The sequence below is a fragment of the Lichenostomus cassidix genome, chromosome 12, assembly GCF_008360975.1.
Source record: "Lichenostomus cassidix isolate B80296 chromosome 12, HeHo_3.0, whole genome shotgun sequence".
NCBI classification, from domain to species: domain Eukaryota; kingdom Metazoa; phylum Chordata; class Aves; order Passeriformes; family Meliphagidae; genus Lichenostomus; species Lichenostomus cassidix.
Window position 1 is genome coordinate 8291050 of NC_139493.1, and position 27292 is coordinate 8318341.

Sequence of the window (27292 nt, forward strand, 5' to 3'; positions counted from 1 at the left end):
CATGTATATCTGAAATTATTGGAAGATTTTAGATAGAGACTGAAGGTAAACTTTATTGAGTAGATTAACCTGAGAGATTATTTGTAATTCTGGTGTTTAGTAGCATGAGACATGTCCCATGATTTCTTTGTGAAGCAGCAGTGAAATACAGAACCATTCTTAGAAGTATTAGGGTATGTTATATTCCATAATTTACAATGCAGATTTTACCTCGTGTGTTTGAAAGTAAAAAAATTTAATAACTCTCACAGTCATCATATCTTATAGAACATTAGATGGAAGAAAAGCACTAATTATGTGTATTTTGGTTGGTGGATTAATGTAAGTAACATGGAGTAAACTGAATCCTGTTTATATCTGGTTGGTAGGGTTTGTTCATCAGGATTTTCATATGCCAAGTAAAGTAAATTCTGTTAGCAAGAATGTTAATTTTGTCTTTTTAAAGGGCAGGCTTCATAGTGGTTCTTAGTAATTAGAATAAATTGTTTGAATATGAGAAATATGGCTGTACTTAAGAGAACCAACACCTGTTACATTAGCAGGTGCACACATCTCCTTTCCTTCATCTGAAAAGGATGGATGAAGGGATGGATTGTCTCTTTAGAACAGAAAATTCATGGAAAGAATAACAAAGTGGAAAAAATAACAGCCAATAAACTTTATTTAAAAAAAGCCAACATAACTTGTTGGAGGCATAAATAACAGCATTATAGAGGTAGCTTGTTTAGATTCTGGAAAATGAATAAGCACTAAATTTTCTACACATTAATACACACTAGAATTCTTTGTACTGAAAAATTGAAAACTATTTTCCAGAATTACTGTTTTCTAAATTATTTGGCAAAGTTAGCCATGCTTCAGAGGAACAAAGCACTGTGCCTTAAAATGGAATTTACTAAATACTTGAAAAAAAGAGAAAGATAAGCTTATTTCTAAACTAAAGATATTAATATATTGATAGAAGTTTCTAAAATACATCAGTATTAGTGAGCATTTCCAGAATAACTTTTGAAATGTGGAGTTGTAAGAGTAATTAAACTTTCATAGTAGGTTATTCTTGGTCAGTGAAAATACCAGGTCATTTTTTTATTTCAAGAATTGCTTGCAAATGTGTCAGTATCTTGTAGGGAGAGATCAGGATTCAGCAGTTCTTCATAACTTCTCATATTTTAAAATTTTTTTTATTCTAACAACCAGATTTAATGTTGTTTGTTTTGTTCCTGCCACCTGTATTACTGCCTGTGTATGGATACTGGTTAAGGGCATTTTGTAGGGTTTTTTTTAATGCTCTCCAGTAAAAACACTATCAACAGGAAATTCTAATAGAGAACACAACTTATTCTCTAGGTCTGGGTGGCATATCAGTCTTGCAGATCTCTTCTTTCGTAGGGATTTGAATTACTTTTTAATATAACTGCATCTGTTCTGTGAGGGTATGATACAGTGCTCTGGATTTCAGGTGATCAGGCAGCCACTTCAGTAACATATTATCTCCTACAAGACCAATTTACAAGTAGTGCATAAAATAAAATGTATCTGAAGTACAGGGTGCTCCCAAAGAAACTTGAGAATCTGAAAGCATGGCAAATCAGCTGACAGTTGTTATTCCCCTGTTTTTGTCTCTAAAAGGGAGATGATGGTGATGACGATGTTACTGTCTAATGTTTAGGAAGCACATGCTTTTTATGGAGAAAATGGCACTACAATTGTTAAGTACTAGTATATTGATGTACTAATAGTGAAGCATTAGCAGAGAATTCTCTCTGGATTTTGACCAGGATGCAAAGAGATTTCTGCTAGTATTACATTGCCTGGGAGTTGCTCTTAGCTTAGCAACATTGATGAAAAACCTGCTTTCATGTTTGGTAAACCTCCAGGTTAAGTCATTTATAAAAACACTTTCATTTGAAGACCAAGTGAACCTGACAAATGAAGCATCCCTTCAACAGTTGAGTGTCATTTTTTCTAAGTTCATTTTTAGCCTTGAATTGAACACTAACAAATGGTTATAAATTTTTATTCATACAGAAGCAAAGTGAATAGGTAATCTGAGCAGATGAGTTGATCTGTACTCTTGGGTAGTTGCTACCATTTGCTTGCAATCTCACTATAGTTACCATTGTGAGGAGAATAGTCAATCAAAGTTGAAGATGTAAAATAAAATTGAAAATTGAATTGGAAGGTAATTTTACTTTCAAATGGTTTGCAAATGTAGATGTTAAGTGTGAAATGAATGCAGTTAATGACCATAGCTGGAAGAGTTATGCACCTGCTGATCACAGGAATATTGTTATAAATGAGGTTGATTTTCTTGTTGACTACCTCATTTTTCTCAACATGGTCTCATTACTTTTCTATCACATGTCTGACCCTTAGATATAAATACTCAAGTACAGACATAATAAAAATACATTAACTCCCATATAGATTTTCTTAATGCGTCTTTAAAAATCAAGATGTGTGCTGCAGATGTTGCTTGCCACTGTAGGTTTAACGTAGGTTTTGCTTTTGTGTAACAGGAAAAAAGAGTTGAGTTTCACCAGAAGCACTCTTCAGTCATTTTTCAGCTGAGAGCTCTAATGTTCTAACTCCCATTGTCTGAATTATTTCAGAAAAGAGTTTCTTCAGACCCTTGCTTTATTTTTATTTTCCAATAAGCAATATGACAGAAAAGTTTGAAAGTTATTCTTCAATAATTATCTTTCTTCTCCTGGGAAATAAATTATTTTACAGAATTTTAAGGTCATCTTTCTTCAAATTTATCTGTTCAAATGTTTCACGTTCTTTTGCCTGTGGAATATAAATATTTTTATTGTTTTAAACGTATTTACTGAAATAAATTACACTTCTTTAGGAGTGATTATATCTGTGTATCTAAGGTTTACTCCTTCCTTATGGCACATCTATCATCATAAAAACAGTCTTACTTTAGACTTATATGACACAGTCTGATATAAATGTATATAAATGATATAAATGTATGTATTTTTATCTAAAAAAATGTGTTCCTTTGGAATTTTGGAACATAACTGAGCTGTACATTTACCAATGGCCTTTCTATAACTGAGTACCTATTTTTTTCATGAGGGAGAGAGATAAACCTAGTCATACAAGAAATAAATAATAAAATTTAAACATATTGAACTGATATTATGAAGTGAACTTACGTGTTTATTGCCAGTTGTTTGGAGATATGCATGACTTAATTCTAGGCTCCTACTGCTCTCTTATAGCACCATTTAAAGCAACATTCTCTGTTGAGAATTATGCAGTTTGAGGTTCAGCAGGGATTGTATTCTTGTTTTTCAGCACTCAGGTTACTGCAACCGCCTGGTTCATCAGCAGAATTACTCAGTTCTACACATAACCAGGAAATCCAGGGAGCTTCAAGCTCCAATACTTTGGAGTTCTTTGGTGCATCAATTTCTTGGCACTTCTGAACATCCAAGATCTAGACTGAAGAGTTTCTGAAAATTCATCCGTAGGTTTTCCACCAAAGACTATATGCAAAGCAAAGTGATGGGTGAAGCTAAGCCTTGATCTGAGACAAAGGCTTGGCTATGTGGCTAAATTGCTGGTGATATTAAGGGAACTATTTCATATCTTGCTTAAATTTTTTCAGAAGTAAGATCAAGCCCAGATACTATTGCTGTAAGACACCTGGGGGTCTTCTGATGAAATCACTTTTCAAAGACTTGGTATAATTTGTCCATTCATAAATATAAGTGCAGCTCATCCTGGAATCTCTCATATCAAACAATACCAATAGGGAGGTTATGTTTTTTCCTCGGCACAGTAGTGAAATTTCTGCTTTTCAAGTGCATTGATTTATAAGAGGAACTGGCAGTCTTTCAAAATTAAGCAAATAGTGTAATCTTCCAATTTTTTTTTATTTGCCCACCCATGTTGTGAGGATGAATAGATTAAAGATCAGGTTATGTGCAAAAGAGAGGAAACAATCAGCAAGTTCTGGAAAGCTAATGAACAGTTTGCTTTGGGTGATAGCCTTAATGACTGTGGGGGAACAAGAAGGTGTTTATGTATTTTTATTGCCTGACCTGGTAGAATCTTTTGATATTTACATCATTGCAGTATATTTTATACTGTCCTTGGTTAAACTCTCAAATTGCCAAAAATAGCTAAAGTATGTAATTTGCCCTAGAGTTAATGCCCTCCTAAGCTGACCTAAGGAAACCTGTGAATGTTTTAGGATGTTTTTCTGCAAATTTTGGGTGATGACTTTTCATTAGTTAAGGTACAAATAGTCTTTAGCTAATGAAAATGTGGCTTCAGTAATAAATAAAAATAAAAAAATAATCTATGGTGCAGTCTCACTATTTTTAAGCAAAACCCAGCATTGAATGATTATGAGTAACTACTTTTAGCAGCACTAAGTAGTGACAAAAAGTTGTCTATTATAATTATTTGTCATCTTCTCAGAGGGGCTGCTAATTACAGAGAAGTACTCATCTGTCAGAAATAGGCTTGTTCAAAAATAATAGGTAAATTAATCATTGTTTCCCCATACGTTAAGTATATTGTCCCAGATTGCAGCCCTTAAAGTAAAGTCTGTGCTCTGGAGCGTTCAGGTAGGACTGCTGGGGAATGTCAAGGTTGTGCTGTTGTTGTGGTTTAACTCCAGGGTGCAGCTGAGCCCCAGCAGCCACTCTCACTCCTCCTGCAGTGGGGCAGGGAAGAGAATACACAATGGTAGAAGCACAAAACTCGTGTGCTGGATAAAGGCAGTTTAATAGGGAGAGCAGAAGCTGTGCATGTGAATCTAAACAAGGCATCAGGTCCTTCCCTTGGGCCTGCAGTTGTTCTGCCATCTGCAGGAGCTCAGGGCTTTGTCCTGTGTGATGGCTATGTGGGAAGACTGCATAATTCTGAACTTCCCCCATCCCTTCTCCTTCCCCACAGTTCTTACTGCTGAGCATGGCACTGTATTGTCTGAAACATCCCTTGGGTCGGTTGGGATGAGATGTCCTGACTGTGTCCCCTCCCAGCTCCTTGTGCATCCCCAGCCTCCTGGCTGGTGGGGTGAGCTGAGGAGCAGAAGAGGCCTCAGCTCTGTGTAAGCACTGCCCAGCAGCCATGGAAACATCCCTGAGTTACCAACACTGCTTCCACTCTCCAAGCTACTCTGAAGAAATTTAACTGCATTCCAGACAAAACCAGTACAGCTGTTCACAAGACTCAAAGGAAACAACATAAAAATGACCCGCTTCATCAGTTTATAGGAAACCTATTTTTTTTTTGTGACCATGGCTGTGGTCTGAATTTACTAGAAACGTTGAAATTTAGTGTCCTTGGTGTCATTGGGAGATGACCTGAATAGTGAGCAATAAACTCCTGTATTATAATTCACACTTGAAGATATGTCCTCATGAAGTAAAACAGACAGACAATGTATTGTGTTTACCTTCAAGCTGAAAAGAATCTATATGAAGTGACAGAGGCATTTTTAGGGAAAGAAAGCAAATAATGTTTTTCTAGTTAGCAGGCCCCAAGATAGCACAAGCTTAAGGGGCCAAAGCATGTGTGATTATTAAAGGCTACTGGCTTCTCAGTTCATACAAATTGAATTCTTTCATAGTCGTAAAGGCTGTGGAAATCTAGCAAAGAGTGTAGACTGTTGAAATAAAATTAGCATGTAAAGTGATTTTATATATGCAGGGATATAGCCACCAGGTTTGAATTGGAGAAAGAAATCTCATTACTCATCTTGTAAAAGAAGTAATTTTTAAATTCCATATTTGCTATCACTGACATAAAAGTTCTGCACATTAATAGTTTTTTTGTGATTTCCCAAAGATACTGGATTATTGAATTGACAAAGATCTGTTCCATTCTCTCCTGCCTTTTCTTTTATAGGATAACTGATTTAGGCAATATTAAAAGAAGATTGTATTTGTCAACGGTCCACAAGGAGTTGTCTGTAACCCCTCTGCATGCAAAAATTCCTCTGTTTATGATCAAGCGCAAAATAGTAAGTACCTTGGGAATATTCCTTGGACTGGGGTTGAGCATGTTTTCTAATCAGAAATGTTTCTTGTATATTACAGACTTTTTGAAATTGCTGTTTGGTTTGGAACTCAGCCCCTACTGATTCAAAATACTTGTGTATGTCCCCTTTACCAGATGGCAGCAGAAATATTTAATGCTTCACCTCTTCTATCCTTCTTCTTATATTAGGAATTAATTCCCATTTTCCAAAATTATTTCTGTTTGTGATGTTTCTTCATCTCTCCTGTTGATCCAGCCTCTATAAAATCCTCTGTCTCTGATACTTCTTTGTGATAGTGCTCCTGCTCACATGTCCCTTCTCCTCTAGTGACATTTGATGAAATACACTGCAGCTGCAGATAGACTGTAGCTGATGGCTGCTTTTACATTCTTCAGGTTCTTCCACATTCTGGCATATCTAAAACAATCTGTATGTCAAACTGATGGAAGTAAAGCAATAACCATTATCTTCTTGTTCCCCTCTCCCATGCCCAGCCACAATATATGGTAATAGCTGACAGGATGCAAAGCCTGATGGTTGCCATATAACCATGTAAGGACTGGACTCTCAAATGCTGCTTTAGAAAATAAATTTGATATGAGAATATTTAATTCAATTATTTTAAAATACACATTGGCACCACAAGAACTAGATAACAGTATACAAAGCAGCTGTGAGTTAAGGGTTAAACATGAGATATAGAGTATTTTAGAAAAACCTCTGAAGTTGTAACTTTTTTTGAGATAAGTTAGGTGAAAGCAGCTGTGATAACTAAAGACTGAGGACTTTTCTGCTTTGTGGGAAGAAGTGGTTGGATTTTTTTAATGACTATGTATCAGACCATACCCCTGAAGTTGCTGTTAATTCAAAATCCACTAAATTTAAATTATTTTTCTTCAGTGTAATTTCAATTAGTTGGTGTCAGACTAGTAAAGTATTGCAGGATTAAAATGTGCATTAATGTACACCAAGTTAAATTCAACCCGAAGATGAACTTCAGTTATGTATTTTAATTTAGATAATAAAGCATGAATCAGAGATCTGTCTAAATGCTCTGATCAGTTATAATGACAAAATATTTTAATAACCTTAATGCTTGACCAACCTTAAAGAGTAGATCTGTATTTCTTAGTGCATCTGAATACATATCTGTCTCCCTTAAATGGTTATCTGCCTTTTTATCATTGCTTTTGCTTAAAGGAGGGAGCATGCTGCTTTTAGTGATTAGATAGATCTTTTACATGACTCTGATAGTTCAACTTACACTGTATACACAAGCTAATCATTATTATCAGCATGATGGGTTGTGAATCAGGATATAATAAGTCGTTTGTTCCATCAGAAGGACATAGTTTGCATTTTCACATGCTAGCTTTCTGTATTTTATTCTTACAAATTATTATATTTTTCAACCTCAGCGCTTGAAATTTCAGTTATAATTAAATACTGAATTTTTCAGTCCATTGCTTGGTGTCTTCAAAACAAGTATTGCTTTCCTTCCAAAATTTCAGATTTAAGAGCTGAATGGTAATGTATGCACCTAATTTTTTTCCAAAAAATATTTGGTATTTGGCAATTAAAAGCTAAGTTTCTACCTTGACTTTATAAGGAAATGAGGCATGTAGAATCATTATGTTTTAGTATTCTTCTCCCTTAAAACTTCAACCATTGGTCAGCTAGATTTTACACATGAGTAGTCATATCAAATATACTACCAATAGATTGCAAATTGAATGAATTTCAAATTGCTGCATTTCTCCTCAAGGCCATTGTGTTTATTTGTATAGAAGGTGTGTTATCCTCAGCTCCTGGGGTTTACTAATGAGTATTGTTTCTTTTTTCTAGTGGTGCAATATGTGCATTGACTTGGTAGCATTCACCAGTGGAATATTCAGAGGAGCTGTGTTCCGGTCTTTGGATGGAATTATTGTTTCAGCTAACTGTAAGCTAAGAAAGATCTTCACTTTAAAATCCAAGCCTCAAGATACAGCTGAGGGAGATGGTGTGTTTTAATTACTATGTAGCCTTAATCATAAACTGTTCGTATTACAAAATCAAAAGCTTCTTATTCGTCAGATTGGCAATTGGAAAGATTACATGATTTCATGAAAATTAAAGTGATAGTACAGCATATTAAGTTTGCTAGTGCTGGACTTAAGGCAACTAATTAAATACACGTGTACTTGTGTGTTTTAAACGCTGAATTTCTTAGAAGTATTTTCTTGAAGAAATTCTGGCAAGATTTACCAAGTAGAGATCTTGTTTTAATAAGACTGTCTTACACTGATAGAAATGAGGTTTTGGTCAAGAACAGAGTATCTGAAAGAAAAGAGAAATACTTAAAGCAGCAACATTTGCTGTTTGTTTTCTTAATTTTGGACATTAGCAGCTGATGAAAGATTTCTTTTTAAAATAATCCAGGCTAAATTGTATCAAAACATTTTATGCAACAGAGCTATGAAACTATCATAAACACCTCAGATCTTATGTCCATTTATCCTAATGTGTCCTTGTTTATTGGGAAAATTATATTGGTGGTGATCTGAAAAATTAGAAGTTTTTTTGTAATAGATCAGTATATTGGTCAAAGTTCACCAGTCTCCAGACTCACATCATATTCCTGAATCATCATTTTCCAAGGGATAGAGCTTCATTTCTCACTGGTATTTGCAGTAATAGAGGAGAAATTTCAAAAGCACAGCTGGCACTTTCTTATTTTAAAGGCACCCTAGGAATAGCTCAGCTTCAGTTTCATTGAAATTTTCATTTTGTGGCTTTTAAGGAATTTACCTGAAAAAAAGACTGGTTTCAGATGGAGTGATCATTAGCAGTATTGTAAGTGTAACAAAATGTATCTTCAATTTGGAAACACTAAACCAGTTGGGGAGAGCAAGCAAACCTTGTGATTACTCCTCTGATTTTTTGTTGGTAAGATTGGGAAAAAAAAATTAATTAAAATATGTCTTCGGAGAGAATATGGTAAATTCTCAGCAGGAATGTGCAGTTAGAGCTCTCACTGGCATTCATTTAATTTAATTCCATTGGTGCATTGTTTTCTCCCTTCCATTCTAAACAGTTTCTGAAATGTGCTTAGATATTCTAAATGAGTTCCAAAATTCTAAAATGTAGTTAACATAATGAGTCGACAGCTTTAATAAACTGTATGCATAGTAAAATATTACACTTTTAATTACTTCATTATCAATTCTATGATTATTACACAGCTGGTGGGCATCAGTACTTTCAGTATGCTTATGAATTTCCTTATCTAGGCAATTCATAGAATCATGGAATTGTTTAGGTTGGAAAAGACCTTTAAGGTCATTGAGTCCAACTGTTAACCCAGCACTGCCAAGGCCACCACTAACCCTAAGAACCACATCCACATGGCTTTTAATACTGCCAGGAATGGTGACTCCACTGCTTCCCTGTTCCAGTGCGTGACAACCCCTTTATGAAGAAATTGTTTCTACAAGTATCTGATCTAAACCTCCTCTGGCACGACTTGCAGCCATTTCCTCTTGTGTTGCTGCTTGTAACCTGGGAGGAGACACTGACACTCACCTCTCCAGGGTCTCCCTTCAGCCTCCTTTTCTCCAGGCTGAACAACCCGAGTTTCCTCAGCTGCTCCTCCAAACTTGCTCTCTAGACTCACCTTAAATTTTCATTCCAGCTGAAGGTTTGGCTGAATTAAAATGTTTCTATACTTCATAACCAATTACAGAAAAACAATAGTAAGGTTTTTTGTTATTATTAATTAAGTTTCAGACAGGGCAGCTTGGAAAACTGAACAACAACTAACACATCAAAATGTTATCAGCACTGTTCTCATCCCAAATCCAAAACACAGCACTCTACCAGCTACTGGGAAGAAAATTAAAGCTTTCTTAAAGCAGAAACCAGGACAAGGGTCAAGTTCTTTGCTTCAACCTCCTTAGTGTGGTGGAAGTAATGATTTCAAAGTGCAATGAGTGTGCTCTCTTTTCAAGTAGCAAGTATACAATATGTTTTGAATTTTTAAAATTATAAGAAATGCAAAGGAGAAACCACTTATACTAAGAAATCATTTCTGTATGAGATCATTGAGATAGAAGAGGAAATAATTCATCTTTTCTGCCCCATGATACTGAGGCATACAAGCTTAAGCTATACCTAGTTTCTTGTTTCCATAGTGATCCAGAAGTTATATATGGGGTTTTATCACTAAGTATTGTCCAACAGTGATAAATAATGTACTGGCTTGGCAAAAAAAAATGGTTGAAAAAATATGTCTATTACTGGAATACAACATGGGACTCTTGAATTTTTTTATTCGAATCTCAATACTTGATCCATTATTTGTGTTTGGGTTTCGGGTTATGTTTTCCTCTTCTTATCTTTGGGAAATAGGTTAATGTTCATTAACTTTCATTATATTCAAGTCTTCTAAAATTTGAAATGATTTTGCATTGTCACATCAGGAATGGTTCTGACATGGATTCCTTTCTTTGTAGAGAGCAGCTTTCATGAACTCAGTTTATACTGATTATCAAAGGGAAAGCAGAGATAATCACCTCACATTCTACTAGTATCTGGTGTCACAACAATACATAGGTTGACAGCTTTTTAGTTTATCATGAAAGGGTAATGGTGTCCAAAGTTTGGAATTAAAGCTTGTAAAATTCTTTATTTGCATATATGGGACTTCTTTGCTACTTAAGTCCCACTGATAAAAATACCATATTTAACTGTTCATTTTAAATTAAAATCACTATATCTGTGTTAGAATTAAAGCTGACATGTAATAAAAATTAACAAAATGTATTTTGTGATTTTTTTGCTTGTTCACTTGCCAAATTAAAGAAGCTGATTTTCTATGGCTATTCCAGCCATTAGTATATATTTCTTTAACTGTATTCAAAATTTTTGACCTAAAAATATACACAATATAATTTTAAAATTTACAATAAAAAGTGACCATTTGCAGCAATTTTTTCAAATTACCATAATCGATTCAATTTTTATAGCCATATGGACTAAAGTATATGTAATCTACCAAATAATGTAAGTCAAATTTAATTCCATCGTGTCATGAGTGAAGTAAAGCCCATGTGTTTTGATTCTAGGTACATGTGTTGTTATTCCTCAAACCTGCCAGCTCAATTCTGATGTTCCACAAGTTACACAATTGCTGAATCTAACTAAAATTCACAAGCCAGAAATAAAATGTGGGGGAAATACAGCACGAGAAACAGGTATTCTGTTGTATTGAAATACTGTGAATACAATCTATACAGTATGTGTACAAACAATTGATTGTTTTGTAAATGTCCATGTTGAGAGTTCCAGTGTCTTAAAATGAAACATGACAACTCCTGCACAGCTGTAGTGCCACAAGCACATAGACACATGTCAGCTCTATAGTTTGAGATCTGTGTGCAGCCTGAATAATTCTAATTCAAGCATGAGATTTGTAACGATATTTGAGATGTCATATGAATGTACACTGAAGCATTTTACAGTGACGTTGTTACACTTCTTTTTGAAGTATGTTCACATCAATGAAACTCTTCTGGAAATATGACCATGCAGTGTCCTCAGCTTATACTCTGAAAAGGAAAATCTTGTCTTACTGGTATCTTGGAGTTATTTGAATGTTTCTGCAAGCTAAAAAATAATAAACCATATAATTTAGACTTTGGCACCATTGCTTAGAAGAGATTTATTTAAGAAGCTGGGCAGTTGTGTGCTACAATACAAGCTATTGCCTTGGATAAAAGCTAAGAGAATGCAAAGAGAGGATTAAATTAAAAATTATTGTTACAGCTGAAGGCTAACAGCAGGAGACTTCAAAAGTTTTTTGTTCTAGTCTCTGTATTGTTTTATAGTTATGAATAATCTCAACAGAGAAATTAATAACAGGGGAGCAAAATTCTGTTATGATACAGATACTAGTTTAATAAAGAGTGGGACTTCAGAGAGTTTTGAGGTTGTGAGATGGGCAATCCCATATTTACTTTTTCCTGAAAAACAGAGCAGGTAACATGCAGGAAACATTATAGTTTTCAAAGCAAGATTTTCAGTTTACTGGTTTTATATCTTATGGCCACTGTGTTGAAAAGTTATGGTCTAGGGACCACTGTACAAGATAAATGTGTAACATGATATCATGTAAAATCTAGTTTTGCTAAATGCAGAGGATTGTACATTGGGGAGGAATGATAACTACAGTTAAGCTTTAAAATATCAAAATTAAATGACTCAGAGAAGGAAGGTTATCATCACCATAGATACAGCCCTGTAGAATTTTCAGATTTTAATATGTTTTTAAAAACTAAGTAGCAGGAAATTCAAATTCATATGAAATGAAAAAAGGTATCAAACCTTTAAATCATTTTTGCATTATTATCTGAAATACTTTATACATTATCAGTTAAACCATCTCAGAAAATAACGTACAGACCAAGAAATCGTTCAGGGAGAAGCAGCATGAATGAAAAACTCTCACATGAGATACGCTGAAAACATAAAAAATTGATATAAGGACATTTATGAAGTAACCAGTGGTACAAAGGAAGTTCAATAAAACCTGCTTTTCTTATCTCATGGCACAAAAACAAGATATGATTTGATGTGATGCAGTTGAAAATTAAAAACTCAGAAAATGCCATGTTACACAGACTATGGTTAAAATATGGAATCTACTGCTAAAAGAAGCTGGCAAAAAATTGGTATCATTCCAAAATCAGTTGGCAATTTGTATGGGTAATGGCAATGTTGTATATAGCAGCAGTAAAAATGTGAAGAGAAAATTTAATCTTATACTTCCAAGGTTTTCCAGCCATACTCTAAGTACTGTGTTGAAGGCAGATGATTCCAAAAATCCGTACTGAATTATCTTGTTCTATTTCTGAAGCACTTGGATTTGGCCTTTGAAACGGAATGTTGGGGAGATTATTGGCCTGTTCTAGACTAGCACTTCATGTGTTGTTATGTTTAAGTTGGCATGTCTGTTTGAATAAGATCTTTAAGCCAAGAATCAGCAGAAACTGAATTGCAGATACAAATGCCAAGATGTGGAATTGCTTAAATAGACTTGGGTCAGACAACTGAGAGCTTTTTACTGAAGCTGCTGTTTGCTTTAAAACTGTGTATTGCTTCCTACCTGCAGTAGAGTCAACAGCAGAATTTTACTAAGGCAAATATATTTACAGCCCTTATTGTCTTGATTCAAAATACTGATTATCTCTTCAAAGCAATTTTGTTAAGAGACAGATCATTATTAAAGAACAGCAGTAGAGAGAGACATAGGTTATTTATGTTCATTATTGGAAATCTGCTGTTGCAAAATTATTCATAAGCAGTAGTGGTTTTCACAGAACCATGTTCTGTGAAATTCATAAAAAGAATGAAATAAAATTTTCAGCTATTGACAAGTTTCTTTGTAGATGAAGAAGATCAGGGGGGTTTAATCAGTTTTTTGTGTTTTGAAGACATCAGCTAAGATTCCAATGAGGAAATAAATCGATGTAGAAAAAAACCCAATATTTTTCACTAGTATGTCACTACATTTCATTGATTAGAATTCTAAACATACCAAAAATGTTATTTCCTTATGCCCAGGATATTACTGGGTTTGTAAATTCAGTTGCATGTACACATAATTGATCTGTACCCCTTCTTAAAAAAAAAAATTATTCTGTGAATCCATTTGCAACAGTAAACATCCTGGAATATGTGCAAGCACTTCTTAAAAATGAGAGTTATAATGAATTTTAAAATGAAGTGCTCTGATTCATGTCCTTCATGGAGAACTGATAATTTCACTCTTCTTAAAATGTTGGTTTAACTGTTATTTTTAGCTTAATCTGGAGAAGTGCATACACTTCTTATTGCTAGAACTTAGGAAAACATGCAGGTGAAATCTCTCTCTTTAGGCACCCTCTTTCCTTTGTTCTTTTGTTCCATTATTGTTGGCTTCTGAAGAAGACACAAAGCTAAAGCTTTGGTTTAACCCATAAAATAGTTGCAATGTCTTCCTGAAGTATGTCATTTTCCCCTTCTTCTGAGTCATATGATCATACTACAACAGGGTGGTAGAACATCTTTGGGGAAAGAAGTAGGACTGAAGTAGTTTCAAAGTGATCTGAGAAAGCAAATTAGATAAAGAACCCATTTCCTACACATCTTCATCGCTGTAGCCAATGTTAGAAGTGGTGCTGTAGGTAAGGAAGATAGATTTTTATTCCACTGGGTTTAGGACTTTGTCAGCCTTGAGGATTCTCATCTTTAGTATTTGAATTCAGTGAATAATCGTTTCCACCATTTCTGTTACAATGCTCTGGAAATCCAGGTGCCAAGTATTGACCTAAGGAACAAGGTTACAGAGAATGATAACTGCTGGTTAAGGTTAAGACTATACCATCTCATGAAGCTCCAAAGAAAAATAAACTTTGAGAACAACCTTGATAATATCCAGAGTTTCTTGAAAATACTTTGTACACTTCATATCTTCTTCTTTTCCCAGAATATGAAAAAACAACTCATAAAGATTTCATCATCTGCACTAAGTGGCCAATGCTGGTGCTCTCTCTCAATATACCTCATTAGCAAAGGCAATCTTTGTCCTACAGCAACTGAAATGAATAGTAGGGGGCTTGAATTTTTGCTTAGAGTAAGACCCTTCATATATATCATTCAGCTTTTTTATTTTGCTAGCAACTACCATTTTTATAAGGGAAAATAATACTGTTAGAGTATTATTGCCCTACAAGTAGTCAAGCCAAAATTCTGTTGTAAAGATGGATTATAAATTTGCCTTTGAAATAGCAGAGGAAACTCTGTGATCCAATTTCTCAGTGACTATATTCAAAAATAAATACTTCTTGGCTGGATTGTCAAAATATGAGTGAGTGTAAAATTTAAATGAGTAAAATAGTGTGAATGATGCATCTAAGCAGAAGAAATTAATGTTCACTTAAAACAAGACTCAGGTTTTACCATCTGGACTACAAAGATATATAGCCCTTAGGAATATATAGTAAAGTAATTAATAATAACATCCCTCACCTGCATGAAGATGAAATGTCTTCAGTTTAAGGCTTAATCTTTTTTTTAATCCCATTTTCTGAACGTAGCATGTGTTTCTCCAGACATGGTTTTCAAATTTAAGAAGTTGGCCTACTGAAAGTTGGAAGTTTTGGTATGTTTAAGTACATTTTAATTGGAAAATGTTCTTTTAATCCACTAAACTTTTTGTTTATTTGATAATCAAAAGCCCAAATTATTTTTAGTATCATCCACTTTTAATTATACATATTATTTCATTATGTTATCAACACACTGTTATGTGTAGATGTAGGTAATTAATTGCAGTCAATTAATGTGGTCATTAAGAGAGATTTTAATGCAAATCAGCTTTTCTAATTGGAGCTAACAACATCCCAAGGTAGCCAGCAAAAAGAAATTGATGTTAAACCAAGACAGGTCATCTGATCTTATGAAATGGCAGCTGTTAGCAGCAACCAAATGTCACATCAGGAAAAAGGGAGGCAGGTAATGGCAGCAAGTAGCATCTTCTGTGCTTATTAGTACAGTAAATTATGATATTGGTGTCTAATGCATGATCTGTTTTTCATTTCCTTGATGACACTGTAAATAAAGCTGATCCTGAAATAAAGTTATGAAAAATGCTTAGGGGAATGGACAAAATGCTTTGTTTCTACTTTATTGCTTTATGAAGGTGTCAAATCTCCAAAGTGAGATAGCAATTTAACACTGAAGTTGTAGCAAGAAAATATCTTTGGACATTGTAAGTATTAAATATAAATTAATGTGAAGATACCATTTTTGTCAGCTCTGAAAAGGAGGATTCACTGACGGTCTTGGAGAATTATAAAAGAGGAAAATAGATAGTACATGAAGCTCTGCAACCCTGTTGGTGAAATTAATGTGTAACCATTTTACTGTCCTTCCTTTTTAATTTTTTCAGAACATTCACCTGCATTCCATGTTTACTTTTTGTTTGTCTTGAAGACTGTTTGGCAATTTCTGTGCTTTAAAAGACTTACAAAAATAAATCTACAGTTTAACCAGTAAAAAAAAAAGAAATAGTGAAAAGGGTAGAACATTTTAGCAGCAATAGTGTGTTTGCAATATTAGGGCTCAGCCAGGTAATACAGTAGATTCAATAATTTCAAAAAGCAAGCTACACGGAAATAATGTGACTGATACCTTGACAGTCTTGCCTCAGGTTTTTTGTGTTATTATTTATTTATTCCGTTATTTATTAATTAGAGTTCTTTTTTCTTCCTGTCAGAAGTTAGGTTTTCATTGAAGTTCTAAAGAAATCCTGCAAACCAATTTTTTTTTTTGTTTATAAATAACCCACTTTTAAATAAATCTCCAAAGCAAGAAGATTAGAAATATGTCTCTATAATAGACCAAACGTTTCTTGCTGATATGTTGACACACTTTCATAAAATGTGCATTTGCTATTCCTATATTTCTAGGAATTGCACTTTAAAGCAGCATAATTTTTATATATGTTTAGTATTCATAGTTCTTTTCATTGATTTAAAAAAAATACTACTTTTTATTGTTTCTAAGTATTGTAATTTTTTTTAACTATTACTTTTCTTAACTTAGGTAGCTTGGTTAATAGAGGCCAAGGCAAGGTGTGGAGCAGTAAAACTCAACATGTATCACATATTGCATTTGGGTCAAAGATCCTTGGGCCACCTCCATCTTCAAACAGAAGAGCCAATACAAAGGTATCTGGAAAGGTAAAAAGGGCTAAATTCCAGCAGCACTGTTGGCACTTTTGCAAAGGAAGAGATTGACAAAGAGGAGTTACACTAAAGGTTTATTTCAGAGGCTGTTTCCAGAGAACTGTGGGAGGTCATGGACCTCCAGTGCGAGATCCTGTAACATCCAGTAGAGGGCAAGGAAAAATCTTGGGTGGCTCCAGCACAGGGCCAGTTTGTTGATCCCACAGGAGAGAAGGCTAAGGGGGAATCTAATGAATGCAGGGCTGTAGAGAAGCCAGGCCTCTTCTAAGAGGTGCCCTGAAAGGCCAAGAGCCGCGAGCCCTGATTGCAGGGAGGCCCTGCCTGAATGTAGCAGTGAAGAGTTTCAGTACTGCAACAGGGTCATGGAGAGATTGGGGGATTTCAAAACTTCTAAAGATGACAAAACTTGATTCAAACAGGCTGATCTAATTTCAGCATCAAACCTAAAGATGCCTCTTTCTACTGAAATTACTCTGTGATTTCTTATCATTCTTATTTTTCTGCATTTTTTGTTTTAGACTGCTGAAATTTCCATGTGTGTGTGTGTAAATATTTTTCCCTACTGTAAGAGCTATAATGAAGAGCAGAAATTACATTTCAGTGTGCTCTGATGCCTTACAATAGCTCATGTGATGCTGTCACTTACAATGCCAGGGAAAACACCTGGTCCCAGTCTGCCAGCAACGAATATGCAGGTTTTTGAAATCTGATCAGGACTACAGTTCTCAGTTTAACACCAAGAAAAATGATACAGCCAAAGGAAGTAGACTGTTGTGTAGGAAGTCAGTTGAAAGTCAAGATGTAAAATGATACTCCTTTCTGCAAAGAAGAAAAGACTCCAGAGGTCTAGAATAACTACAAGTTTTAGGTTTTTTATTCTGCTAGTGAATTTTTTTTCTTTGTCTTGTTCCATTCACTCAGTGAATAAAAAACCTGCCTGTTATTTGGCTGTAAAGATTGAAGATAGCACACTGAATAGAGCCTACAATGAAGTTTCTTGAAAAGATAGTTAAAAATTATTTAGAATTTTGTATTTTAAAAAAGACGTGTAATTCAAAATGTGTGTTTACCTTTGAGCATTTTGAAAGCTGTTACATTTTTGTCTTTCATTAAGAAATAATGTCTTTCAAGGTAACAAAGACCTCAGGTAGCAAAACATCATGCCAACTTCAAAATTCAGGAATGCCAACTGAACCCATGCCAGATATTGAGAGATTGAAGCTATCACTCTTGCCTTGCAGTAGTATTTTAGATCAAGGAGGCAAAAGCAATACTCTCCAAACAACTGCAAATGTATGTCAAAATGGTAAGAGCATAAAGCAAATTATATGTAGAGTTCTCAAACTGCTAAAATTTTTGCATGATTATGCTTTTGGATCTAAGACTTAATTCTTTGTTTTTCTAATCCTTTATCTACTTAATTAATTACTGAAGACAAATTCATTAAATCATGATTTATTCTCCTATATGGGGGTGAATAAATGCTCATTCTCTCTGCAGCTATTTGTATTGTGAATGTTGAGCCAGGGATCAGCACCTGCTGGCAGTAGCCACAATTTATACACATGCTCCTCTTTCCTCATGCTGTGAAAATAACTGAGCTGCTGCAGTGGTTCTTGACTGTTTTGCAGACTTTTGCAAGCCTGTTTTTTATCATTACTATGGTTTGCCCTTCTTTTTACTTCCATGTGGCTGCCATGTTCTGCTGCCCTGCAAGATTCCCGTGCTGTTTGGAAGATATTTGTATCCCAGTACAGTGCTCCACATGCACCCAATATGAGTCTTCACAAGCATTTCATTTCTGCATTGCATTCCAGACCCTGAAATTCAGATTCAGAAAACATCTGTGAGTAGAGGAGCAGATTTTCAGCTCACCTCACTACAAGTACCATCACCAGACAAGAACAGTCATAGAAGATTATCTCTAAAAAATTCAGCTGAACCCACATGGGAGATAACCAGTGGTATGGTTCTCGTTTTGTGTTATTTTACATTTCAGTTCTGTGTGGTGTGAGGGACTATCTGTTGTAAATTTCAAAGGACCCAAAAGCAGTTCACATAAAAAATAAATGTCTGTGTTGTGGGGGATTATGGAAATCAAGCACCCTGCAACAAAATTGCTTTTGAGCATTGATAAAGATTTGCAGGATTAAGCAGAGTACCAGAGCAGTGAATGAATATAAAAAAGGAAAATTCCATGCTCTTATGATTAAAGGAAAAGTACTAAAAATAATTTATTCTTTAAATCCCTAATAAATTTAACACTGAAGACTCCAAATATGAAATGTACAAGAAATTTTACTTGTCCCACATAAGAGTTTAGAATATTAACTACAGTACCAATTTAATATCAAGGGGAGGGGGAGGATGTTTTGTTTATAAAGTTCAGTGGTGAATTATTTCTTTTCTTATTCACAGAAAGACAGCTTACATTTTGGGATTTTTCCCTTTCACACCTGTCTGTCAAAAGGTGTGGATTTTTTTTGTCATACAGTGTCAATCAACTTGCTTTGCATGTGTCTGGGAAGTGCATTATTGTGGCAGAAGTAGCCCTTGTCTCTATGAAAAAGTAGTGCTACCTTCTATAAAAAGGTGTAGCCATCAATTTGAAAAGTGGTTGGACTGCTCAAATGTGCTCAAAATTAACCAACGAGATTTTCCTTCATATTGTGAGTGATTTCCATTCAGGGGATGTTTGGAAATTTTTGTATACTATGGCAGTGTCAGTAATCCATAATTGCTGTTATGGGTTTCGTAATTTGACTGAAAGAGAATTGAGATGTTCAGGCAAATAGAGAATTCTTCAGGAGAATTTTTAGTTCCTTCCTATTTCCCTGGATTTTGAGAACTCTGGGGCAGGAATCACTGTGTTAACTTGCTCTTCATCTAGAACACCAGGGCCTCTTCTAGGCTCTGTTCTAGACTTCTTCCAAAGTGGGACCTGAGAGAAGAAATAAAATGAGTGAACATTGTTTGTGCCAATCTTAGTTATTCACTGCTGAAACCTTCATTAAAATGTTAGGCTGCAATTAGAAGCTTTAGCATAAGTCTGACTGTGTAGAAGAGCTAATTAGATGTTAAGGTGATCATTCTTGCATTTATGTCGTTTGCTGCAATGTTGTGATTACATAGTAGTTTGCATATTTTGCTAAGAATGTACTCCAAATTATTTATTACAGTTGACATGGAAATTATGAGTTAAAAAGAAATTCTAGTGTAGTTTTAGTTGGAGAGGTAATGGCATTTTGTGTGGTCCAAAACTCCCTGTATCTTTCACTCATGCACTATTAAAATAGTGCTACACTGGCTATTGGTTACAGAAGTTGCTGAACTCTGGAACCAGCATAAAGTGTCATCTTCAAGGCTTACAGACTTTTCTGTCTGTAATATGCAGTCTTCTCCCTGCATATTTCATTAAGAATAAGTACTGTGCTATGCAAATGAATATTTGGGTTTGACTTATTCCTAACTCAGGTATGTTTCTTCAGCAACTCTGGAAATGAATGTAGATCTTTACAAGGGAGGCTTAGACTAAAAAGGCAGAATATTCAGGCTAATTTACATAGATACTAAGTATTTTAAAGTAGAGCTTTATATTTCTGAACTCCTGGTCTGCGCAAGACATTACATTTGTGACTAAAGTGTAAGGAATTTTTGGATATCTGAGGCAGAGCCAGGAATAGAAGTCAGGGGTTCAAGGCTCTAATTGCCTAACATTCTCTAAACCCTTAACAAAACTGTCACTTAAAATTTCTTTTCCATGTTTTGATACTTCGTTCCAAATTGACTTAAAATCTTAAAAAGCAAGTGATTCATCACCTTGTTTCCTTCAGAATTCATTACAAAATTGTATCTGTACTGCTCTCTGTGAATTAAACAGCAACAATTGCATTGGAAGTTATTCTAGAATGAGAACAGAACAGGTGAGACTGTGATGTGGGAAGTGGGTTGTTACTAAATCAGTAGACCAGAAAATTAAGCCACTCCTCTCTACTCATTCCCAGTCCTTTGTGCATAAGAATTAGTGAATTCTCCTGAAGTTGGTTGTACATTAAGTGCATAACCATACCCTAGGGGGCTCTTTACAGTGGTCTGAGCTATTAGTGCATATTTGTAAACCATGAAGGCAGCATGAGACATGTCAAATCTAATTTCATGATGGGGAAGAGACCTTCTGAATACTAACAGTATTTTGCCTTCATTTATGGTGATTCAGACTTCCTCCCACCCACCCAAGCTGCTGAATGTGCCTGAAGTGGTAATTCTAACAAAACTAAAACTAAAATATCACAGTAAAGCACAGAATACCGCACTAAACTTACTGTCTTCTGTGATGGCAGGCATTTTATTATTGCAATGCTACTTTATTATTACGTTTTTAGTATTTTTTTATTGAGGTTTTTTTAATATGGTTGATGGGAACTTTGTTTTATGGAGCTGGAAGGTTTCAATATCTAGTGAATAATCCACACCACACTACCTTTAATGAAGATAAGGGAGTATTGCATACTTGAGCAATTCTCCTTTTCTTAGATGCTATTTGAGATTGGGTTTAATCAATCAAATTGACATTTTTTTCTATATCAAGATTCCAAACAGTAAAATATAAGTTAACAATAAAAATATAAAAATGGTCTTTTCATGTGTATCTGGTGCACTCAATCTTTAAATCCATTTCTGTAGTTTATTGTTTGTTTTAAAATTGTCAGATTAGTTGTGGCTGTATTCAGGGGAACTTGGTGAAACAGATATCTTTATACATTTTTCATGTCACACTTTTTTACCAGAACAGTAGTTTGAGATTTAAAACATAAGTTCTGAATGTAAAAGTGTGGGATTTCAGCAATAAAGAAGGAGCAGATTGCAATATTACGAACTTTCCACCAATGTGTGATTATTTTTAAAATGTCAGACACAAAAAATGCCTATAGAAAAAGATCAATGGCCATATTTAATAAAATTATGTTTTCCTAGAATAAAATTCAGTTGCAGGTTTCAAATCTTGACAGCTAAATAGTTTCAGGTTTGCAAATTGCAGGCTTGCATGTCACGTACCAAAGCCTGTATACTTTTTGAGCTGTGATTAGAAATGTTTTGATTAACCTTGCTGCACTTTGAAAGCAGCCTGATCATTTTTGTTGTGTCCTCATCACTCTTATTCTTCTCTGATTAGCAAAACGTTTCTGTACTAGAAAAACTTACTTCGCTCTACAACTTTCTGAGAAAATGAGAACGATCAGAGTAGCTCACAATTTACATGTTTGGCATTGAAATTGTATGTTTCAGATAAAGGGGTGTCTCCACAGAGGTTCACTGAGAGAATTCAGTTGAATAGGGAGGAGCACTTCGGAGCTACTGGAGGTTCACCCTGCCGTAATTTACCCTCAGCCCAGAATGCCTCTGTTGAACATCACAGCAGGGAAACAGCTGATCAGCACAGGAACAATAGAGAGGTTTTCACATTTTCATCAAGACCTCGATCAGCTCCTCATGGAAGGTCTCCAAATATGTCACCAGAAAGTTGTGTTTTCCCTTTGGATTTGGAGCCAGACAGTAACGGCGAGCAAGAGAAAACCGAAACTGAAGATAGCTTTGAAGGAACTGACAGCAGCGAGGAGGTAGGCCACTTTGTACATGTAACTCTTGATAAAGTAGTCTTTATCCTAAAACTCGTAGGATGAGATTCTGTCTTCAAGCCAGACAGAGAGGATAAATCATCTTTTCCCCAAATACCTAGGGGTAGATTTGTCTTTGTCAGGTTGCTGTGTATGACTGGATACAGGACTCAGTGCAGGTGTACCCTATGTAACAAGTTGACAAAAGAAACCCAACTCTGCCAGTCCCTGTGCTAACAGAGAGGTGCCAGAACTGTGCAGCATTACTACAAAAAATATTTTAGGAAAGCCTGCACTGTAGATTTGAGTGAGATCCAAATCCTTTATGGTTGCTTATGAGTTCAGTAAATAAGACTTCATTGTGCCTTTTAAAACTGTAAATGGAGACTGGTTTTGCTCATTGACACTGCTGAAAGTGAATTACAAAACTCCAGCTTTTGAATGTCACTTGATTGTTGGTATTTCTGCTTTATATCCTGTCTGAGCATCACCAACTTTAATTCTTTTGCAATGTGGAAATCTTTCAGCAATTAAATTAATGAAAGAAAAGAAACATTTTTTAGTATATCTATCTAGTATCATCTGATACTATATAGAAATTTGCTGTAATGTCAATGCATGCAATAATTTCATTGTCATTACAGTAGCTGCTAAAGTTCCTACCTTTCTAAAATTCTAGTATATTTCACTTTTAATTATAAAATCTGTTTCTTAGCGTTTGAATCTGTAGCTCATAGCAGAGAAATAATATGTAACTGAGTTGCATAATAGCAAGATTGACTGAATTTAACTGTTCTACAAAATAACTGAGGGAATGAAACTGTAAATTTCCAAAATGTGTACCATTAATAAAACAGAGGGGTTATCTTTTTGAATGTACATTTTGTGGTGTGTATTCCTGGACTCAGTGAAGTCAGTAGCAATCTTGGATCACTTTCATGTGCAGCAGGATTGCACCTCAGCTGTGAGAGGCACACTGCAGGTGATACTGCCTTACATCCTGTGTGGGAACATATGGCAGAGGAGGAGCATGAGGAGATGAAGATGAGGCTCCTCTCATCCTTTCTTCCTTGAGAATAAGAATATTGAGACAAACACTAAATGCACTTCCCCATTATTTCTCTTTCCATCTGCTCAGTCCTGCTGATTGTTGTTGAGATGGTGTATGAGTGAGCATCATACACTTGATTCATGGGATATTTTGCAGAGACTTTGTTAGAAGCATGGATAAAAGGTTAATAAACTAGCCTCTAAAATTCTTAAATTGTATTCAAATGGTAATGAATATGATATTCAGTACCATATGATTACCAGAGCAGAGCAAAGTGATCTCAGCAGGAGTTATTTCTTCTACATTTAAGTTGAAGATGCAATGTGAAAATGTGTAATATTAATAATTCAGAGGAAAGACATCATTGTCATGGATTCTTTGCTTAGTTCTGGTTTACAGTTGTAATAAATTCCATTGAAATTATGATTATCAGGTAAGACACAGGTCTGGGAGGTCACCAGCATTCAAAATTTTTCCTGACATTTTGAAAAGCGTAATCACCTTGAGATGTAAGAATATGTTTATGGTATAGTCAGTATATTTGCCACAAAAAGCAGCTGTTTTTCAGAATCCTTGTAAATTTAGAAACAGAAAGCAGAGATTAAAGAGAGATTTTGAAGTGTTAAGGTTATGTAAAACTGAATTGTGTGATGATGAGAGGGAACCAACCACTCTTGCTTTGTTTCCTAAATTTAGGATAACAGTGAACTCATCCAGAGTACTGAGAGCATTGAGGGCAGCCACAGTAGACAAAGAACGTCTGATTCAGCAGTTTTTAAAGAGATCCCATTAAATAAGATGTCACAGAGAAATGAATACTGGAAGAATAAGGAACACAGCAAACACAACTTCGAAGAGACCGAGTTACCAAAACCACAGAGTTCGACCATGAGAAAACCAGAATCTATTAGCTTTCAGAGAAGTTTAAAACCAATCCTTTCTCTTTCTCCAATTCAAATTAAATCTAAATCCTTTAGAGTAATTAGAAATGTATCTGAAGAAACTGATAGATATGAAGGAGTTTCAGATCAATTAGAAAGATCTGTCAGTAAAACATCTCTCAAGAAAGTCTCAAAAGAAAATTCAAGTCTGATGGCACAGACTTGTGTAAGTGATTTTTACTTTGAAATTAAATTACTAGATTGTGTAGAGAAGCTGTATGAGATATACCCATTTGCATGAAGTGATTAATAGTACATCTTTCATTCAGATATATTTTGGCTTCATTATAAAAGCATTTACTGTGCTCAGTCTGTTGAAAGTTGATTTTGTAGGGTTTTGTGGCACACAAAATAATACTCCAAATAGAAATCACAGTCTTCATTTTTTTGTTTTGAATGCATTGTATCATTCCTTCTGCTTTCTTATTCTTCTGTTTATTATAAAAAGCAATGCATAATCTTTTTTTTTTTTTAATTAATATTCTTACCTGTGCCACTTCCTTCTTGATGACTGTGTATCATATTCCCTTGCAGCTGTCTCTCTTACAGGTCAAGGAATTTTATGGTACTTAGTCCCAAGGGTTTATGTGTCTCACGGTGCTGTGAGGTTGTGTCTCAGACTGGGGGGTCTGGAAATTTCTTCCTGTATTCTGCAAGTAGCTTATCAGATTGGTAAAGGCCCTTCACTTTTCCTGATAAAAACAGAACATCCTTTTCCATGAAGGTTGTGGAGACTGGTTTCCTTTGGGATGAAAGTAGATTGGGGGGAGGAAGGAGGATGAAGTACAACAGTGCAAGTGAAAATCAGAAACAGTGCTGAGATTTTATGATAATGAGAATTATCACTGGCTGGTGATTTTAAAGACTATGAAAAGAAAAAACATTAAAAAGCAGAGAAAATCCTACAAATAGCAGCATATGTTCTATGTATTTATGATCTGGAAAAGACATTAGAATTGCCACTAGTGATGTAGAAAATGTGGAAGAAAGCAATGCATGGGCTCATTTCTACTTGGAAAGAAGATAATGTTTCTGTAATTTTCAGTGATGGGAAAAGCCCCAGCTGATACTGATAATCTGATTCTGTTTTTTTAGGGATGTTAATACACAGTGAATGTGTATGGTAAAATTTGTTTATATTTTGCATTCCCTTTCCCTCCTAGTATCATCTTTAGGAATTTAACTTTTCTGTTTTCCAGCAATTACATATATCTTTGTGATTAAATGTATTCCTTGTTTCCTGATCTTTTCAAGTTTTAGAAAATTGTTCCACTTAAAACTCAAGCATGTTTATTACTTATCATAACTGTAATCTATTTGTCCATAATAAATGAAATTATACATTTATTACTTTCCTGAAAGATATTATCGGTGTTTAATGCAGTCACCAACTTTGTCCTGTAGAACACAGCTAAATGCAGACTCTCTTGGTGGCTTGCAATAGTTGATTACTAATTTAGACAATAATGTTATTAGCATACTGCACTTGTAGCTGTAAACGTATTGCACATGTGATTTGTTGCTTGTAAGTAATTTTTTTCAATAATAAATCCTATTATTAATGTATAAAAACTCATTAGCTACAGAAGTTGTTTTATTGCTACAGAACATAAGAATAAATTATCTGGCAGATTTAGGTCTTATACTTGATCAAGTTTTAAAATTTTCCAGAAGCCCTTCCTTAGAGATCTTTGACACTTCTTTTTGTGCTCATACAGAGGACTAGTAAAGAAAAAAAATGCTTAACCAACTCTTCCTGCAATTGATTTGCCAGCTGCTTAATATGCTTTAAGGACCTGGTTTCTTGCAATGTTTTATTCATGTTTTAATAGAGTTCTCTATTATTAAGTTCAAATATTTTTAATTAAGAAAGAAGTATAGCCCTCTGGGTAATATTGCAAGCATGTAGATAGCTGGTAATTAAAGTTTTCCACACGTATAACTACATTCAAACAATTCTGAATAAATCATTTGAACCTAGAAGAATGCAAATGTCATTATATATGAAAAAAAATCTTTTAAACAACAGGTTTTGTCAATCTAGCAAAAGTTTTAAATGCTTAATAAAAATACTTTATTGTAAGGGAAGGATATGCAATTAGACAAGATAAGCTTTTAATTACTAAATGAAATATTAATTTTAGACAAATTTATGGGTATTGCAAAATTACTTCTTACATCAGAATATTTTCCTAAATTACAAAGTTAATTTCAAATCCGGTTTTCAAATTCTCTCTTTGAAAATCAACAAAGACAATATAAAATTTGTGAAGAGATTTTTTGGTAGTAGCCATCTGAAGCTGAAGAATAAATAGTCCAAACTATTTCCCCTTCATTAGTTTATTTTAGGGGATGTTTAACACAGAAAATGGTCTTAGCATCTCTTCTCCTTCCTGAGTATGGTATTTTCAGAGTGAGACCATTACAGGAAAAGAAAACAGAATGACAATTTGAAATAAGCTGGAGAGGGGGTGGGGGAACAGCAGATGTTTAGAATAATGCTGTAATAATTCCCAAAATCTATGCATCTTTCTTCATAGATTTAAAGGAAAAGGCAAGCAAGTTTGGGCAATTTTTTGCTTTTATTAAAAAGAGAATGGGAAAAAAAATCTTTCAACAGTTAGTGCTTTTATTCTGCAGCGCACCAGTTCATGCTGTCTGTTTAATGACTGTGTGCCAATTACATGAGGGAAGAAAGATAAGCCAAAGCTTCTCTTACAATAATCAAATAACTGCAGAAGGTTTATATATAGGAAAATTAACAGGAAATCAGCATGTTCAATAAGATCAATAAGAGTCACCGCAGCTGCAGATCTGGTGGAATACTGATCCATCTGAGCAAAGCAGGCTCCCCAGGCATGGCAAGGCAAGCTTTAGGTGAGGTGAACGAATGACTAACAGTCACTGAG

General features: G+C 34.8%; 1 protein-coding gene across 1 annotated transcript in view; it reads left to right on the forward strand.

Moving 5' to 3' along the window:
* The window catches only part of CFAP20DC (CFAP20 domain containing), a 63208-nt gene that overhangs the window by 12274 nt on the left and 23642 nt on the right, over nucleotides 1-27292 (forward strand). Inside the window, exons 7-14 of the mRNA XM_085072426.1 lie at nucleotides 5875-5989; nucleotides 7853-8009; nucleotides 11113-11241; nucleotides 16634-16770; nucleotides 17908-18082; nucleotides 18594-18740; nucleotides 22063-22394; nucleotides 24139-24549. Of these exons, the coding sequence (XP_084928552.1) occupies nucleotides 5875-5989; nucleotides 7853-8009; nucleotides 11113-11241; nucleotides 16634-16770; nucleotides 17908-18082; nucleotides 18594-18740; nucleotides 22063-22394; nucleotides 24139-24549 (1603 nt within the window). The remainder of the gene's footprint in view (nucleotides 1-5874; nucleotides 5990-7852; nucleotides 8010-11112; nucleotides 11242-16633; nucleotides 16771-17907; nucleotides 18083-18593; nucleotides 18741-22062; nucleotides 22395-24138; nucleotides 24550-27292) is intronic.